The sequence below is a fragment of the Dipteris shenzhenensis genome, chromosome 11 (assembly GCF_047967505.1).
Source record: "Dipteris shenzhenensis isolate YYH24624 ecotype China chromosome 11, Dip_SZ_1.0, whole genome shotgun sequence".
In the NCBI taxonomy this organism is placed as follows: domain Eukaryota; kingdom Viridiplantae; phylum Streptophyta; class Polypodiopsida; order Gleicheniales; family Dipteridaceae; genus Dipteris; species Dipteris shenzhenensis.
The window spans coordinates 30,008,617-30,027,717 of record NC_141606.1 but is presented as its reverse complement, the minus strand read 5'-3'; the positions used below and the strand labels follow the sequence as shown (position 1 = coordinate 30,027,717).

The window sequence follows — 19,101 nt, the reverse complement described above, 5'->3', positions numbered from 1 at the left end:
AAACGAAGGCTCATTATCAACCATAAAAGGCAAATGGTCTGTGCAACTGAAAGTATGTCCATCATTTTTTGAAAACTAGTAGCTGCTTCTACAAAGTCTTTAGAAACTAGTTTAAACAGACATTAAAATCTAACTGCCTCCACAGCCTCATAATTTGTCACAGGAACATACATGTTATATAGAGACAAGATTTTAATATTTTGACAAAACAACTCAATAAAATAACCACTCATGGGCCATCACGATTGATTGAGATGTGAGACAGTCTCCTCCCTCCTTGCAAGCTAATGAGAGAACCATTTTGTATTATAAGGCATAGGCATGGTTCTCATATGAAAGTGCCCAAGTCTGTGCTCGAATGCATGCAACATACTCCCATTCCAACACGTTATCCTGGGTTCCTTCAGCAGACTGCTCCTTATAGAACAGTCTTTCTCAGCGTCTCTCTCTGGATGATCTGGTCAGCTTGTTCTAGACAAGGATGGAGGACAAATTCTGTCACAGATTTAGCAGGAGACTATACAACTCTGAGGAGTCGGTGAGATAGATGCATTGGAGACTATCAAACAGCCTAAGACATAGCAAATAACTTCTGTAAGAAACAGGACGAATCACCATCAAACAACACATAATATTGTGATTGTAATTTTGCCGCCTCATCTTTATTAACTGAATATCAACACAGACTGGATACACCAATGCTGCGGGCTATATAGGAAAATTTCAGGAGCATCCTCCATAATCTTTATAGCATAAACACACATTAAGATAGAGAATGAAACCTGTATGAAGTGGCTACTAACTAAATATATAGCCCATCAGCCTCAAGACTGCATTCCATATTTGCATAACACTCCATCACAACCATCTCAAAAATGCAGCAATCTTTGTTCTTTGGACAATTCCACCTATGTGGTTGGAAACATCCAACCCTCTTGTTCTCTACTATTGTTCAAGAGGAAGAGTTTGTGCTCATGCTCGGGCCGCCAGAGTTTCACATTAATAGTGGTACTTGGCAGCATGCCACTATCACTTGCTTGTAGTATCTTGCCCTAACTAGTAGCTTACTAACTAGCACACTTTCTAACAAATTTCTTTTGGAAAGGAGGAGCCTTTACATCTTCTTTCTGAGGTACGTGCATCACAAAGCTACCAGACCTGAACATCACATCTTCACAGTTAAAAGCTATAGCAATAGCCTCGCCTAGGGTTGTGACATACTTAGTCTGCACTTGTTGCAAACAATCATTGCTTAAGCCATTAAGGCCTACACTCTGCCCACAAGCTCATGTAGTGCTTTCTCACTCGACTTATGACCTTACTAAACCCCTCGCACATCCTTGCAGTTGACACACAGGATAAGAGGGCACCTCCTTGCATTAATACACAATGGTTCAGAAAATCCTCAAAGGCATCATCTTCCTTTCTAACAGATGCTCGGAGTCCCTCCTTTACAAACGCTATCACAACAAGCTTCAATCGAACGCACACCTTGCTCAGAGAATTTTTTTTCCACTTGCCAAGGACATCATCAATGGCGTGCTGGTCATGACCACAAACATGTGTTCACTTAGCCTCTTTGCATTGAACACCAAACATCTAAGAGAAAAGAAGAGGGGCAAAGACTAATTCTGAAAAGCTGGCTACATTCACATTTATATTTATGAAGACACCTATATTACTCCCACATAAAATTCGTTTAATAGAAGCTATGCAAGCTTGCTTTGAAAAAAATCTTTGCAAAGCTTTAAACCACAAATTTTGGCAAAAACAGGACTTAATGACATGTTATAATATCGTAGCTTACAAGATCAATAATTCAAGTATAGTATGGTTTGATCTTATGCTCTTTGAGAAAAAACCACTAAAGGATGCATCCCAACTCTATCAAACATCCCTTCATAATGGGATCATCCAAAAGTATATTATGATCTTGTGATCTTGTTTGGAAGTTTGGATTGTATTTGCAATTAAAAGCAAAGCAAGAGCTTACCCTCAAAGGCAGCTCGTACCATATCATAGCTGACAAATCCTGAGAACAAAGTCAGCTGTCAAAACAATCAATGAGAGTGAGCAATCCTTTCTTATAAGTTGAGTATATATTTAAAAACAGAGATTAAGTTATCTACAATCATAACAACAAAGTTTAAAAACATGAGAACAAAGCATTTTTTAAAAAAGAATGCTTGACTACACACAAAAATTGAAAACGAGTGCCACAACGAGAGAAACAAATGCAACACAACGGCTGCAAGGAACAAAAAGGAAAACACCATTAATGATATTGATTTAAAATTTTATATCTGTATTAGCATCAATATAAAAACAATAATGTAAGATTGGAAAGATTTAAAATTATATTGAAACAACCTAAGACTTTGTTGAAGACTAGATTATTTAATCCACCATTTTCTAGGTTTCTCAAGATGTGAAACGCTTTAATTATTACCTTTGAGTTAGGCATCGCACAATGTTTACTTGTATTGCCTAGGTAGCCCCCAACCACTACCATGTAGTCTCCCGCCTCCCCCCACGCCTCATCTCCACCTCCGCCACCGCCATCTCTCCACCTCACCTCGCCCCCTCTTCGCCCCCTTCCCCGCCGGCTTTTTCTTTTCTTTCTTTGCAGCGGGAGAATTTGTGCTTGTTCGGAGAAAGAAAATCTTGGTGGTGACCCTTGGTATGGCCAAAGGGGCTCTATGGTAGCACCCTCGAATCCCACAACCATTCAGGTTCTTCTTTCTTCAGCCGACAAGCAACAGGTAAAGCAAGCAGTTCAGTCCCTCCAGGACTAGGCGATCATGGGCAGAATTGTGGGCCTCACACCCACAAGGAGACAGCTGCGAGAGTGGATCCAGGCGGTGAACATGCCTAGGAAAAGGTTTCCTTGCCTGTTTCCCAAATTGACAGGCTTCACAAACCTTGTGCATTTCTGCAACCGTGAATTTAGGCAATCCTGCAACAATATTTTGGGCTTGCATTGATTTAAGTCGCTGTATATTAACATGACCAATGCGTTTGTGCCAGATATCAATATCTGCAACTACACCGGTCCCATGTGCAAACATTGCTGCACTCAATTCAGGCATGTCCGCATCCAGCGTAAACATCCTTCCCTTCTTCTTTCCTTTTGCTATCAAGCGACCGTTATTTTTCATATCCTCAACAAAGCATCCATGAGGATTAAATCTGACCTGCAAGCCCTGCTCAACCATGTGACCAACAGAAACCAGGTTCTTGGTGATGTTCGGGACATGAAATACTGGTACTAGAGGGAGACCACATTCAGGAGGTCACCATCTACAGAAGAGGTGTCTTCCTCATCCAGCTGAGCTCATCCGCTACTACCTTGACACTTGTGAAGCAGAGCCCCATTCTCCTTGGCCCGCATTTGGTGTAACTCTTACCTTGGTACCACGGCTTTATACTAGAGGACATGAACACAACACACCATGTTCCCCGATTCCCGGTAACGCTCCGCTTCCTGGGGCTCCCAAAGGAATGCATAGCCATCCTCCCCTCCATTGGTCGATCGTTTGGCACTGTGCTAGAGTCCCTGTCAGATTCAGCCGCATCAGTGGTAGCAGACAACGGGGTCCCCAAGATCAGACTGATGGTTGAGAGCCCAGAGTCCCTCCTAGAGTTGATCCTCCTTGAGACCCTTGAGGGAGGTACACTTCGCCAACATGCTGAGATTTCTGGGTTACTAGGCTAGTGTCTTCGTTGCAGGCAGATGGGTCATTAAGCCAGAGACTGCCCTCGCGGCCATGGCCGAGCTCCTTCCCCCCACCCCCGCAGGCAGGCAGAGTCAACGGGCCAGGGCCTAGCACCCCCCTGGATAGGAGCAACAAGAGTCTCAGACCCCCTGGATGACACCTTCAAAAGGGGACTCAACCTAGGTTAAAAAGAAAACGAAACCAAGCAAGCTGGATCGAAAGCGTCGCAGGCAGCGGGCTAGACGCAGGGGGGGGGAGAGAGAGAGAGAGAGAGGTAGTTCGAGAGGCAACTGCGGAGGAGCAATTGCAGGAGCACATAATTGGAGACCCCCACCCCCCCCCCAGCGGCAAGGGCCACTGTTCAGCCAGCTGATCCTCCCGTGATGGAGGTCCAGAGTCCGCAATCACCCTTGTATCTAGCAAGCCTTAGGAGCTCCTGATGCTATGATGGCCAAAGCTGCAGAGGTTAGCCCGGTGGCATTTGAGGAGGAGAGGATCCAAAGCCCCGACGAGCCTAATCCTTCTTGTTTGTGGCAGAGGCTTTGGGCTACTACTTGAGATCACAAGTGGCGGGCCTCAAAGGGTTGAGGCTCCCAATCAAACAAGAGGAGGAGCTGTTAGACTCTGAGTTTGCAAATGACACGGCCTTGTACGTAGAGGGCACCACAACGAGCTGGGAGAGAGTCGGGGGAGCCCTAGCTATCTACTCTGAGGCGTCGGATGAGCGGATCAACTGGATAAAATCCATCGGTTTCTTCACATGCTCTGAGGAGACACAAGAGATTGGAGAGTGGGGGAGTGACTTTGGCTTCCACTGGATACTGCACGGCCAGACAGCGAAATACCTCGAATGCCAGGTGAGTATTGATATTACATCAGAGCAGCAGATCGACCCGGTCCTCGAGAGCGTTCACAAGCTTCTCTACAAGAGCTCGGCCAAACTCTCCCTAGCGGGCCATGCCCTGGTGGCAAACCAGGTCCTTGCCACAGCCTGGTATATCGCCTTCTACCGGTGCTTTCACAGAGGGTACACTGGGCAGCTCCAACGGTTGGTTCGGAATTTCCTTTGGGCCAGAGCCAGGGTCGCTTGGCAGAGTGATCATGCCGCAAGCATTGGGAGGCTTGGGTATCATTGATTCGGAGATGCAGAGCAGAGCCCTCTTGGGCAAGTTGGTTGTGTGCGGCCTCACCCCAGGTGCAAAGCCTTGGAAACTCCTCTTACAACGAGAGGCTTCTCAGGAACACCCCACACATTGGGGGGCAATGGCAGCATTCACATAGATGGATCTTCTCAGAGGCCCCCCCTTACAAGGAAGGGTTCCCCCTTGATGAGGAGCCACCATAGGGTCTGGCAGAGATTAGCAGGGGGCCTCATCCGTGCTCAATCCCATTGCAAAGAGCAGTTCGAGCATCAACCCCTTTTGGCACCTGGAGACTAGGGATCAAGATGGGTGTATGCTTGAGCAGCTGACTCACATTGGTTGGGCACAGTGGGACAGCGGCCCGGCCTGCTCCTTTGGCAGATGGAGCAGATTATCAGAGGCAGAGGTGAGGCTTGGAGCCTTAGTGCATATGTGAGAGGCAAGGCAGCAGACCTAGCCATCCCCAAGTCTTGGTGGGAGGGACTTCGTGTGTGAATGGACAACAGATGGTTGGGTCAAATTTCTCGGACTGGAGTCCCCTTGAGGATGATGATGGAGCGAGGCAGCACGCAGCCTGGTTTTTTCCATGCAGGACCTGAAGGCCTACTTCAGGCACTCACTGAGAGAGACCCAGAGATGGATGGGAGTCTGGGTGGAATTCCTTGGCAGATGATCAGAGTGACGGGCCGATTGGGGAAGGAGTGGCACATTGATCCTCCCAGCATCCTAGAGCAGGATGCCCCCAAATGGCACTTCAAGATTTGGGAGGGTAGGCCCTTGAGGGAGGTCCAGTGGGATCCACGAGAGTGATTTTCGCCCTCTAGGATCAGCCTCGCCGAGCAGGTGGATGAGGTGCCCTTCTTTTCCTACACCACACGATTTGACAGGAGGCTTCAGATGGACTCTTCGATTTGGACCCCTTCAAGGGAGAGGCATTGGGTGGCCCAGAGAGTGCCCCAGGAGGTCCGTTCCAGGTTTTGGATGCGTTTAAGATCCAGTTTGCGGCTGCGGAAGATCTCCTACTTCTTATGGCTGGCTGCCGCCCATTGGCCCGTGGTTGGAGCAGATGCGGATGGAGGGGCAGTGTCACTGTTGCTCTACTGGATTTCTGGACACAATCCCCCACTGCCTCTGGAGCTGTCGTAGCGTAGCGAGGATTCGAATGGGATCCCTTAGGATTATGACCCGCATGCAGAGCCTTCATAGGGACTACACCTTGGGGATGGTGGCTTGGTTGATTGAGGGAGGTCACGTGTTCCAGATTGATGAGGTTCACCAACTTACCGGATACAGGGTCAAAGCATTCAAAGGATAGAGCTCCATGAGGCGGTCCCTCATGATTGCCCGGATCCTCATCCCCCTCCGTAGAATAGCGTGTGGGAGGTAATAACCATCACGCCATGGAACATTTGGGTTGCTCATTGTAGTCTGGTGATGGGCGAGCACCCGGTTCCACCCCTCAACTACCTTGGTTGCCATCTAGCAGGATATCACCTATACCTGTGTGGGAACCCGAGCTCTAGGACAATTGTCGCGCGGCGCGCATGTTTCTACAAGGCTTGGCTTGCATGAGTTTTCTACATTTTTACTCCGCAAGGGATTCGCTGGCTATATAGTCCCCCCCCCTCCCCTGTTAGCCCCTATACCAAAGATTCCCTAGCCAGTGAGCTGGGTTTCTTTGGAACAGGCTGGTTTTTTCTTCTTTCAGCCTTGATCCGGTTTTTTTCCGGGCTGCTGTTTTGTATAAAGTTTTCAAGCATTAATAGAAGGTTCCTTTCTTTGCGCACACAAAAAAAAACCACTACCATATATCGCCATGCATACCAAAGTCAAGCTCTCTTGCTCTGTATCTTTTTTGAGCTGCTGCAACTCGTCTTTTGAGAAAATGATGGTTTTTGTAGCCGGTGGAAGCGGGCAAGGATTGGCTGAAGGCTGAGCCAGTGTCAATCGGGGTGGAAAGGCCGACGCGAACACAGTTGAACTCCGTCCGACTAAAATGCTGCAAGGAAGGAGAAGGAGAAGGCTGAAGGGAGGAGACAGGAAGGGGAGAGAGTTAAGGCAGGTAGGGAGAAGCTGAGGGGAGGAGAAGGGCTGGAAGAGGGTGGAGGGGTGAGGTTAGGGGTAGGGGAAAGGAGGTGGAAGAGGGGCTGAAGGGGGCGGGGGTAGAGGAGAGGAGAAGAGGCTGAGGGTAGAGGAGAGGGTAGGCGGGGGTAGGGGCTGAGAAAGAAAGAAAGAAAGAAAGAGAGAGGGGGCTGTAGAGGGCGGAGTAGAGGCGGGGTGAGGGTGTTGTAGAGGGCGGAGTAGAGGCGGGGTAGGGGCAGCGGGGTAGGGGCGGGGGTAGGGGCTGAGAGTAGAGGCGGGGGTAGGGGCTGAGAGAGGGGGGGCTGGGGGGCCGGAGCAGAGGCGGGGGTAGGGGCCGAGGAAGGGGAGGGGGCGCGGAAGAAGGGGCAGGGAAAGAGGGGCGGGGAAAGGCGGGGGAGGAGGCGGCAGGGAGGCGAGGGTAGGGAGGGGGCTGAGGGGAGGGAGGAGAGAGGGGCGGGGAAGGGAGGCAGAGGGCAGCACCAAAGGCGGGGAGCAGCAGCTAAACTCTCTGATTAGGGCTACGCCTTCACGTTAAACTGCCCATTCTCCATCCTTTTTGGCAGCCCTGACTTTAGCTAATTCAGTTGCCTTATTTTTGAGCAAGAAGTGAAGCTTGAGCAAATCAAGGTGTCAAAGGGGGAGACATTAAAGACTAAGGTATTTGTTGGTTTGCACTCAATTTTTAACAATTTACCTATCCATGCATCCATTCTTGTAACATAGCATTGTGTTTGTAATCCATTGTAAGGAGGAGGTGGGAGGCCAAGATGACCAAATGGCTAGGCCTTGTGAATCCAAAGGTAGGTGACGATTGGTTTTGCCTAGTTACTAGCACTGCCGTAGAAGGGAGCGGATATAAAGTTGGGTTGGAGAAGCAGCCCACATCTAGGTAGCACACAAGGGGGTGGAGTAAGCACACCATTCTACATCAGGGTTTCCCTATTTTGGAGCTTTCTAGAATACATGTTCTGGTTATTATACTCCAATTACAAGCTCTAAGCATGTGTCTGTTTTTATTCTCTCATACACTTGTGTGCAGAAGATACGGAGCGTGATTAGTTTGCATTGTGATATACTTGGGACAAGTCTTCCACTCCATGCTACAGCAAGCAGCTCTCTATTTTCTGACAGAAGGCCCATTAGACTTAACGTCTAGGGGTGATTCTTAGAAGAATGGTTCTCGAAGGTGGATCTTGGGTTCTTAGAGGTCTTAACTGCAGTCCTGATCTTAACTACTGAGGACATGGCTCTCCCTTCCCCCCCTTTTCAATCTACTTTAGGAAAGACACAATTTACTTGGTATAATCATCATCTACCTTTATCATATTGCTATTTCTTCTTCTGCTGGGAGTGCTTTTATGAATTCTTGAGTACCATTGCAAATACATGCAGTGCCAATTGCGAGGAATAGTCATGAACATGGAAGAGGCTAGTTAGTCAATGGAGGTGGAAGTACTGTAAGGGCAAGGGTCTCTCTCGCTCCTCTTTTTTCATTTTCCACAACTCTCTTACCTCTATTTCAGTTTGCCTTGCCCCTTATTTACCCCATCTTGCCTTCCCTTTAACATGTTCACTGTACCTTCTCCATTGTTTCTTCTCTTTCAGTAGCCTGGTTGTTCTTTATCCTTAGCTTGGCACAAACAGTCCAAAGAGCAGGAGAAGACAAATAGGAGGGAGAGAGACTAAGTGCAGCAAGTAAATAGAGGAAGGGAGATCAAGGGGAAGAGGAGCAGGGCAAGCCTCTCCTGAATCGCTTCTCACGTTAAAAATTAATTACGGAATATGAAACAGTGAAGGTGTAGAAGAAGGCACGAGCACATAGCATAGAGTAATGAGATTGCTCTATCGCACAAAAAAACTTGCATGTCCCTTCTAAGACAACAAAGCACAAACAATACGTTGCAACAATTCAGGGCAGTATATTGGGGGAAAATACCACACAAATCATAGCCAGTAAAGAAGTTTCAGCTCTTAAACGTGTATAAGCAATGCTTTCTGACCTGTGAGATTTCACTCTTATAAAATAGAACAAAGGCAAAAACAGGAAACCTTTGGAGTATTAGGGCTTTGAGATTCCCCAAGAAGTCGATTTTCAGGGCTGATCCGAGCAGTGCCTTGTCCCTGCATTTCCTCGGGAGAAAACGCAGCTCCACCATGTGCATTTAACAGTACACAATAGCAGTGCTCAGGCTCAGTTAGAATCTGTCCAAGTAGTTTTACTCTGTCAGTATCAACTTAATAAACAATAGGACTTTCAGGCAAGTTAAAATTATTAAGCAAAAGACTTCATGATCACAAAGTAGATAAGAATTATGTTTTGTACAATGTGACTTTGTTTACATTACACACACCATTAAAAGCAAATAGGGGAGCTTTGTGTAGGAAAAAGTCGGGGCAGATTAGGGAAAGAGGATAGAATTGGGAGAAGTGAGAGAGGGGAAGGGGGAGAAGGAGTTACAAGTGAGGAAAGGGATAGAGGGGGAGGAAGAGAGAGAAAGAGAGAGAGAGAGAGAGAGAGAGATGAGATGATATGGTTGCATTAAAATCCGCTGTGAGACCTTCAGGATCTATGGGACTGGTGATCACTATCAACTATTAGTGATCCCTTACATCCAGTGAAAGAAACATATTACCACCTTTTATGTAGTGAGTACATGTTGGGCTAGCTCGTGTGCTAGTCCAAGTACCTTGTTATGATGTTCCAAAACCTCCTTCAACTAGTTTGGCTGGCTGCTCCAGCAGATTTTTCAAAACCTCTGTTTCCCTCAAACTCTCTTTGTTGCCTTCATATCCTTCTCTCATGTGAGTCTAGGCTCTACATCTGAGGAGTACATGCTACTCATTTTCCCCTCTTGGGCAGATTTTGCAAGTCAGTTCTTCTCTGGGCATCCTCGATCTTGCCCACCTACCCTTCTCCACCTCGAGATCATGTGGACTAGTTCTAATTTTGCAGATTCTCGGGTTTTGCCATAGTTTCTATAGCATTCTCTGCATCACTCTCTCTCTCTCTGATTTCACATGCATCTTCTGGTATATCAGCAGCTGTTATACCCCATGATTCCATCCACTCCATGCCCTTTTTGTGCCATCCCATGATTTGCATAGATTCCATCACCTTGCATGGTATCCTACTGACGTCCATCTTCTCAACTTTGCTGAGGTAGGCCATGAATTGACATAATGCTTCCACTTCTAGAGGTATCATACTTGTTTCGGCCAATAGGATGGGGTAGGGTGTATGTGCCTTTGCCCCTAACTCCCCTATCAAGAACGTTTGTGTAAAGTTTCTATCCTTTCCCAATACATCCTAGAGAGCTGTAAAGTTTCTATCCTTTCCCAATACGTCCTAGAGAGAGAGTAAGAAGGAAAGTAAGAAAGTCTATTAATGTCCACAAGAGACCAACAGGTCACGGGACAGCAAATAGGGAGGCCACATCGCTTCTTCTAAGAAGTGCGAAAAGCATCTCCAGGTTATTCAGAGTACCTACATAATAGTCTCAAAGACATGGCAGTTTCCAAGGAGTGGAAAAAGCATCTCCACATTATTTAGAGTACCTACATAATAATCTGAAAGACACAATCAGCTATACATCAGTTTAAGATCGAGAGTCTTTTGGTTTGGATTTAAACCCTTTCATGAGTGCTATGCAACCACGGTATACTGCCCATTTCCGAACAGCCTTCACCTTGGCTAATTCTGTTGCCTTATTCTTCAAGCTCGTGTCAGTTCCTCGGCTATCCCTTTCCACTTGTAAGATTTTCATCGGAGAAGCTGCTGCTTTAGGATGTGCTAAAGTCTCACTAAAAGACTCCTCTTTGTACCAGTCTTCAAGAAGAATTCCTACTCTAATCTTCAATCATTGTCACGTCTGGCTTTGTGTTTCTTGATCTCTTCTTGGATATCCATTTTACTTGCCTTTGTATCAACCTCCACTATCACTTCTTCCTTAATTGTCTGTACTTCAGTGTGAACAAGATCTTTAAATGTAGTTCGAGGGCCTTGCAAGCTTTCACTACCTCATCAATTACTATTTGCTCGCCAGGCCCTTCACGGAGCTTAATTGTAGCTGATGATGATGCAACTATAGAATATCAAGTTTTGCTCACTGGAGTTGCTCGAATTGGGGGGGATTTCAAGGAGAGGCTAGGCCATTCCATGCTGGCAATATCTAAAGAAAACCCTCAATCTAAGACTAACCCCCACACTGGGCTAGGGGTTTCAACCCAGCTCGGGGTTAAGGACAAGGAAAGAAAGGCTTCTGCTGCTGTGCAAAGATCTCCTTTTGGCGGCAATTAGACATACTGGCGGCATGGTTAGGTGTACTGGCAATGCAATTAGGTTTACCGCTCTTTACAATTGCCTAGAACGACAAGTGTTGCTGGCTGGAACGACAAGATGAGCAGGACCAATGATTTAACGATAAGCAAGAGCAACAAACTATGAACAAGAGCTCTTGGCTGACGACTTGAACGACGACCACGGAGCAACGCCCTAGCTGAGCGACGACCTAACAAGCAATGGCCTATCTGAGTGATGCCCTGGCTGAGCTACCTAAGCGCATCTCCATCACGAAGAGACCAACGCATACTTAGTCGCTCAAACGATAGAGTAGTCCGAACCCATGTTCCTCCTAAAAGAAGCAATGCTATCATCCTCGGATCTCATAGTAAGCATGGCAAATGCATAGAAAGTGCTCCTCTGTCTCCATCACTTCCAATGTGCATAGCCTGCAAACGCGTTGCTCTCTAGGTGTGCCTGCAGTCCTCCCTGCCTCAATCCTCAGTTGGTGAGAGAAGACAAGCATCTATCCTATGACAATCCTTAGGTGCATGGGTAACCCATCTGTCCTCCAAATACTAAGGCCTAGTGATCAATCCCGCCTTTGATACTCTCAGGAAGTGGTCACAGTAGAACTAGATCTTGGTCGGAAACTCCTGGTTCCGCCCCTCCCCAAGTCCATGACGTATATAGCTCGAGTAGGTCCAACTGTATGATATAGTTGATGTCATCTCGTGGGGTCTAGAGGGATGGGCCGTCCAGACTATTCTGAAAGGGAAGGAGGCAATCCATCTAAATGCCCTGAGTGTGAAACCATTTGGAGATGCATGCATACCAAGCTGTGCTGATCACTCTCAGCTAATCGCCTAGATGGCTCTAATGCCAACCTCGGTGGCCTCCAGGTAGGCAAGGCCCAAACCCTATGTAGATATGTCACTGCTGGAAGATGGCATCAATCTATAGTGGTGTCATAGTGAACTCTGCCTGTATGATCTGGTGAGGGACCGATGGCTTACTCATAATCATCCTAGACTCCATAATCACATGTAGCCTCTCGAATCTCCACCACCTGACTGTCTATAGATCACATCCCCAGAAGGGTGCCTAGTAGGACTGTCCCTCTTCAGCCCTCCCGCCATGCTGCTCCGCCGCCTCCTAGCAGCCTCCCTAGCCTAGTAGCCTGCGCAACCTCCCTAGCCTCTCCGCCTCAGCTCCTATCCTCTCCGCCTTAGCCCCTAGCCTGTAGCCCCGCCCCCAGCCCCTAGCCCTGCCTCCCTAGGCCTAGCCTGCTGCGCAACCTCCCTTAGCCCTGCCTCTCAGCCTCAAGCCTCACCTCAGCCCCTAACCTCTCCGATCAGCCCCCAGCCCCGGCCCCCACCTTCGTACCATTGCGCCACCTCCTTTAGCCCTCGACTACCTACCCCGCCACTAGTCTACCTCCCACCTACTATTTAGCAGTAGCTGCCCTACCTACCTACCTAAACAATACAACAAGCTTGCACCGGGGCCAATAAAGGCCCTTGAAATTCTGTGCCAGGGGTACGCAGGCCCCCCGGACTGTGACTGAACAGAGAAGCCCCCCCTGAACTGCAACCGGAGGTCAAGATGATGCCCCAAGGTCCCCCGTGAGCTGCTACCTCCACTCCACTAGCAAACTGCAGAAAAAGAAACTCAGAGATCAGGATTAAAAAGAAAAGACCAGCATGACGACATGGATCTATGTTAAGGCTCTCGAAAGTGCAATGCAAGTGTACATGGCAGGAACACCCCCAAAAAATACCTCCGAGGTATTGACCCACCTCAGCAAAATTTGCTTGGCCTTGATTGAAAAGGTCGATAGCCTCGAGACCACTAATGTGGCATTGGTGGTAGAAAAGATGCATATTGACAAGACCTTGAATGAAATCAAGAAGCAAGGGGGGCATATGCAAGAAGAATGGCGAAAGGAGAAAGGGAAGAAGGATGAATGGGAAAAGGAGAAAGAGGCATGGGAAGATGAGAAGGTCAACCTCAAGGACAAAATGCAGGCCATGGGGACAGAATTACAGCAATTGAGAGATATGCTGGGGGTACCAGAAGGTACGTGCAAAGCAATGGAAGAGATGAGAGCCAAGAATGAGATACTTAAGAAGGAGATGGCAGCGCTACAGACAACCATACAAGGGAAGCATGCTGAGTTCACACAGCAAATCACTAAAGGTAACGCAGACATACTAGAATGGAAGAATGTGGTTAAGAAGGGTATGGCAGCCCCCAACAAAGAGATCATCTCTGAAGCCCTAGAGGAAGAGAAAAGGAGGAGCAGCAAGGCATTGAATGTCCTGGTCAGAGGCCTAACAGTTGGAGACACCCCTATGTCCGATGCTACGATCTTGTTCACCAAAATGGGAGTCAACCTCACATGTGAGACAGCATGGACGGGTTGGTAAAGCTGAAGCTCCAACAAGACCACTCATAATGAAATTACGAACAGCTATGGACAGGTCCACCCTCATGAGCATGAGGGCGACCCTGAAAGGGACCAGAATATTTTTGGATGACGATCTCACGCTGTTGCAGCAGGAGCATTGGAGAGAAGGGATGGTACGGGTTATGGCAGCAAGAGAGGCAGGGAAATGGGCTGCCTACAGAAATGGCAAAGTGATTATTCGAGAAAGAGTCGACAGAGGTGACAAGGGAGAAGGGGAGAAAGGGGAGAAAGAAGAGGGTGAACTATGACGGTGCCAAAGCTGGGAGAAAGAGTGCACAAAACAAGCTGAGTATGGCTGTATGGAACTGTAATGGCACACTTTGGTCCGACCCAGGTAGCTTCTCGGAGACATACACAGGCACAGACATCATCCTCTACACTGAGACACATGAGAGCCCAGAGAGAGGGCTGCCCACAGTGACAGGATACACCTGGGAGTCTGCTCATAGGAAAGAAATGAGGAGAGATAGTGAGGTACGAGGCTCTGGAGGTGTAGCTGTCCTTTTCAAAACACACTTGAGGCCACTCATATCTGTGGTACGGAGAGAGGAACATGCACGTCACATGTGGATACGAGTGCAGCCACTAGATGCCCGACCTATCTTCATTACAGTATGCTATTTCCCTCCGCACACGTCATCATATGCCCATGATGTCACTACAGAGGGGCACAGCCCTTATGAGACGATACATGAGGATATCATAGAGTTCTCCAGACAGGAGACACCCTCCTTTTGGGGGATTTCAATGCAAGGACAAGGGATAGGCAAGTGGGCTTACTTGACTTCACATATGAGAGAGATCCCCACATGATGCCAGAGTCAGATGCAGTAGAACTTGGGACTCATTGACTCTCTGCAGATACTTCGCATGTGACAGCATACGGGCGACACCTGCTTGAGTTGGGAGCTGTCCACGACCTCATCATCTACAATGGCCTTCAGAGCTGGCCATCATCTGAGGGATTCACATGCTTCCCACATGCAAGTGGGACTAGCACAATGGACTATCTACTCGGCCCACTGGCTTTTGTCTCACGGATACATGACCTCACCATTTCCCCCCCCCCGCCCCCCCCTTGGAGCTGACCACTCATACCTGGCCTTCGATGTTCTTGTTACTACACCAGGCACAGGGAGAGTTCCTACCGCTACCCGTACCCAGATCCACTTTGACCGTGCTCTTGATCCAGTGTATGTGTGCCACTTAGCCAGAGAGCTTTCGGCCTTATTGGAGGCTGATCTAGACCTCGCCCATGCCTCAGCTACCCTTGTCATAGTGATACAGGATGCTGCCACCAGATCCTTTCCTACGACCCAATCTTCACAGGTACGAGATGGGAAGATGCCTCAGAACCCCTGGTTTGATGATGAGTGCAGAGAGATGCGAGCCCACCTCACATGGGAGCGAGCCTTGGGTCAGTTGACGCCACACAAGGCACACAAGATATTTCAGCGGCTGACACGCCGCAAGAGACGAGCCTTCCTCACACATAGGATGGATGAGATCATCATATCATTTCGCGGAGGAGACCCAACCACTGGGTGGGGATACCTCACGGAGAGAAAGCCACCCATCCCCATCACCGATCCGGACGTGTGGCACACCTATGCATGCTCCTTATATGATGTCCCGAGGCAGACACCACTAGACATGTCCACTATGCCCAGGCCCACTACTTGTCATCTATTCACTACACAGAATGTGCGGGCTCCACTTTGCCGGCTCCACAACCGAAAAGCGAAGGCCCTCGGACAGAGCACTTCGCACATGGGCAGGAGGTCCTAGCACCGATCCTTGCACATATGTTTAACCTTGCAGTTTGCCACGGCTTCCCACCAGCATGGAGCACCACTACTATCGTACCGATACACAAAGCAGGAGACCCCATGGACACCGGGAACTATCGTACCCTCATGATTGGCCACACATTGGCCAAGATCTATGGATCGGTACTAGAGAGAGAGATTAGCAGTCACAAGAGACACAGGGGCAACAAGCACTAGGGCTGGCAAGATTCAGGAGGCAGCACTCTACTCTGAACCACATTTTTATTCTAAGGGCTATCATTGAGGAGGCGAGGTCCAGACATCAGAAAGTCTACACATGCTTCGTAGACTTTCGAAAGGCCTTCGACACTGATCCACGATCCCGCATGATCAAGAGACTACAAGAGATGCAGATCCCAGAGATACTAATTTGGGGTGTGATGAGCTTATATAAGTCAGTCAGAGGCAGGGTCCGTGCCCCAGGCAGCCTATCGGAGTGGGTCAAGAGCACCATTGGGGTAAAGCAGGGCTGCCCTCTCTCACCGACTCTTTTTTGACTCTACATTGATGAGATCACATCTTTCATAGATCGATAGGTGGTGAGGGCTCATCACAGGGGATCTCCTCATACAGATACTTTTATATGCTGATGATATAGTCCTCATATCCTCTTCAGCGGAGGGACTACAAAGAGATTTGGAGGCCTTAGAGGTGTTTTGCAGAGAGAAAGATCTAACGGTCAACCTTGGGAAAACTAAGGTTATGATCTTCAACACCTCACGAGCAGTGACTAACCGACTCACTTTCACCTATCGTGGTGAACGAGTGGAGATAGTGCAGTCATACACAAATCTGGAAGTAGTCTTCACAGGACCCATCTTCACGATGAAACATGCAGCCCAGGCACGACTCACACGAGGGCGTAGTGCTTTGGCTAGACTAGAGCGGCAGTGTTTCCAGGCGCACTTCCAGGATCCACCAATGAAGGGCTGGCTTTTCGACACACTAGTGCAACCAACTGTCATGTATGCAGCACCTTTCAGGGGGTGCAATCTTCCGAGGATAGATTGGAGGAGCTTCGAGCGGCTACAGGTGACGATGGGATCCAGGATGATCCGATGTAGCCCTCAGTTCCACATGAGATAGTACAGGCAGAGTTCGCCATGACACCTCTCCAGGTTGATGCCATCTTTCAGACAGTGACTTTCATCCACAGGGTGTGGGACTTACCCCATTGGAGACTTCCGAGATTGGCCCTAGAGTCATCCAGATGACTCGCAGAGAGCGGGGCAGACACATGGTATGCACGCATATCTACATGGCTTGCTAGGCACAGTATCCAGATGGATAGGCTTCCCTCCTTTCAGTATAGCATGGATGCACCTCCTGAGTTGATCCCGCAAGATGAGATCAACCGTATTATACGGTTAGACCTCCTCCAGCTTCACACATCCCGGACTTGGGGGGAGGAGCAAGAACTCCCCACCAAGACCCAGTTCTATCGCGACCACTTCCTGCGAGTATCAGAGGAGGGATTCATTATCAGACCCCATTATCTCGAGGATAGAGGAGTATCTCATGCACTGAGGATTGCCATTGGTCAGATGCAGGTTTCATCCCATCAGCTGAGGATTGAGGCAGGGAGAGCAGCAGGTATACCTAGAGAGCAGCGGATCTGCACGCTATGTACGCTGGGGGCGGTTGAGACAAAGGAGCATTTCCTTTGTGTTTGCCCAACCTACTATGAGATTCGAGGACGCTACCACTATCTCTACCTAGAGGGGAATGGCTTCGGTTCTCTGTGGTGTGGGATCCATACTGTCTAATGTGGTAAATATATGTGATGACCTGAAATGCCGCATCGAGCTGTAGAGGGGATGCCCTGAACTTAGCCAAAACTATCTGATGTGGGACTGAAGGCTTACTGCGAATCATCGGTGAAAGCATACGAACCTGAAGCCTCTCAACACGAGCCCAATCTGTCTCTACTAGGTTTGGTCCCCAACACGAGCTCCCATACATACCTGCTGGTCGGACCAAAGAGTCAAAGAGAAGAGTCTTGGTCTAAGGGTCCTAAAAATAGCAATGAAAACATTGTCGCTCGAGTCTGGCCAGCGCAGCATATATCCGCTACTCAATCGATCTTGTAATGCCAATCCCATCGTAAACATCAAGCCAAAGAACAGGACGCTAGGTATGTGTAGGAGGCAACCGCCTCCACTGGCAATCCATGCTAGGTGAAGTGCTCTCTAAGCATGGCTACCTGGGACTTGTTGAACATCATGACCTTGGTTTTACCAAGGTTGACTTTCAAGTCATGTGTCTCACAGAAGGTATGGAGTGCATCTACGTGTCACTGGAGGCCCTCAGCTGAGGAGGATAGTAGGACCACGTCATCTGTGTAAAGAAGGATCTGGAGTAGAGATCCAGCTAGAGAGCAGCCAGCCCCTCCAAGGGTCCCAATAAAGTCTCGAGCTCATATATGTATGGACTGTAGGCCATCTTCTGGTGGTTCTAGTGATGCCCTATAGGCCATGGTATGTGCCTTGTAGGCATAAATGTAGGCACTTGTAGTGTTAGTGCCTTTTAGGCCACACTTAGTCCTATGCGACACCTAGGACACTTAGTCCTAGGTCTAGGTACAAGTACCTTGTTCTCCTATTTTTCATTATCCTAGATTTTGACGTGACAGACTCTATCAACTCTTTGCAACCTGCACACTCTCTTTGCCTATCGATCCTACAGTGGTATCAGAGCAAGGTTTGACTCGTCTTTCTGTCCCAAGACTCCCTGTTGTACCTATCCGTACTGATTTCCTGCATCGTAGGATCTGTACCTGCGTCATACAGATCCGTACCTCCATCGTACTTGTGCAGTACAACTTTCGAATCTGAGCCGCCGTACAACAGTACAGTTGCATATCTGTGACACCGTATGTTAGACTCCGTACACCAATACTTGTTACGTACATGCACCGTACCAGAGTCACTGTACCTGCACCGCCGTACAACTGTACGTATTTGCGTCGCCATACAACTGTCACCGTACCTACGCCAATCTACGTATCTTCTGTACCTGCATCGCCGTACTGTCCGTACAGATCGTCGTGCCACACTGCGTATATCTTCCGTACCTGCACGTGGGAACGTACTGTTCCGTACAATTTTTGTACTAGGTCCCTACTTCAACCGTACACCGTACGGTGTACTTGATCTGTACTTGATCCGTAATTGATCAATACAATTACTGTACACTGTACTTGAGCTGTCCGTACAGCTAGTACTTCTTTCAAGTGATCCCCGTACAGGTGGTTGCATGTACAAGGTTACATTCTGGACATTGGTATTTTTTGGGGCTTTCAGTTCATTTCAGCTTCTTTGGTTGCAAATTCCTGCAAGAACTTGGGGCTTTGGGATTTGGTCTGCAATCTCTTGTTATTTGCAGTACATTGGGTCAGATTGCAGAATATTGAGTCACACTTGCTAGACATTGAGTCACATTTGCAAAATTTCAGTAAAATTTGGGGCTTTTCTGAATTTGCCCTCTTTTTGGCCTATTTGCCCTCACTAAATTTGGGGCTTTTGCCAGATTTGCAATTTTTGCAGTGAACATTGCCTGTCACAGTCACATTTGGGTCAGATCT

General features: G+C 48.2%; 1 protein-coding gene across 13 annotated transcripts in view; it reads right to left on the bottom strand.

Moving 5' to 3' along the window:
• Positions 1 to 19,101, bottom strand: part of CW7 — a 161,775-nt gene that overhangs the window by 30,600 nt on the left and 112,074 nt on the right. For all 13 annotated transcript variants that reach the window (XR_015541750.1, XR_015541753.1, XR_015541752.1 and 10 more), the window contains 2 exons: positions 8,990 to 9,142; positions 1,994 to 2,048 (listed from right to left, as the gene is read on the bottom strand). Coding sequence is in view for 9 of the 13 variants with exons in the window: in XM_087381338.1 (XP_087237464.1) it covers positions 1,994 to 2,048; positions 8,990 to 9,142 (208 nt within the window). In the remaining 4 variants the exon portion in view is untranslated. The remainder of the gene's footprint in view (positions 1 to 1,993; positions 2,049 to 8,989; positions 9,143 to 19,101) is intronic.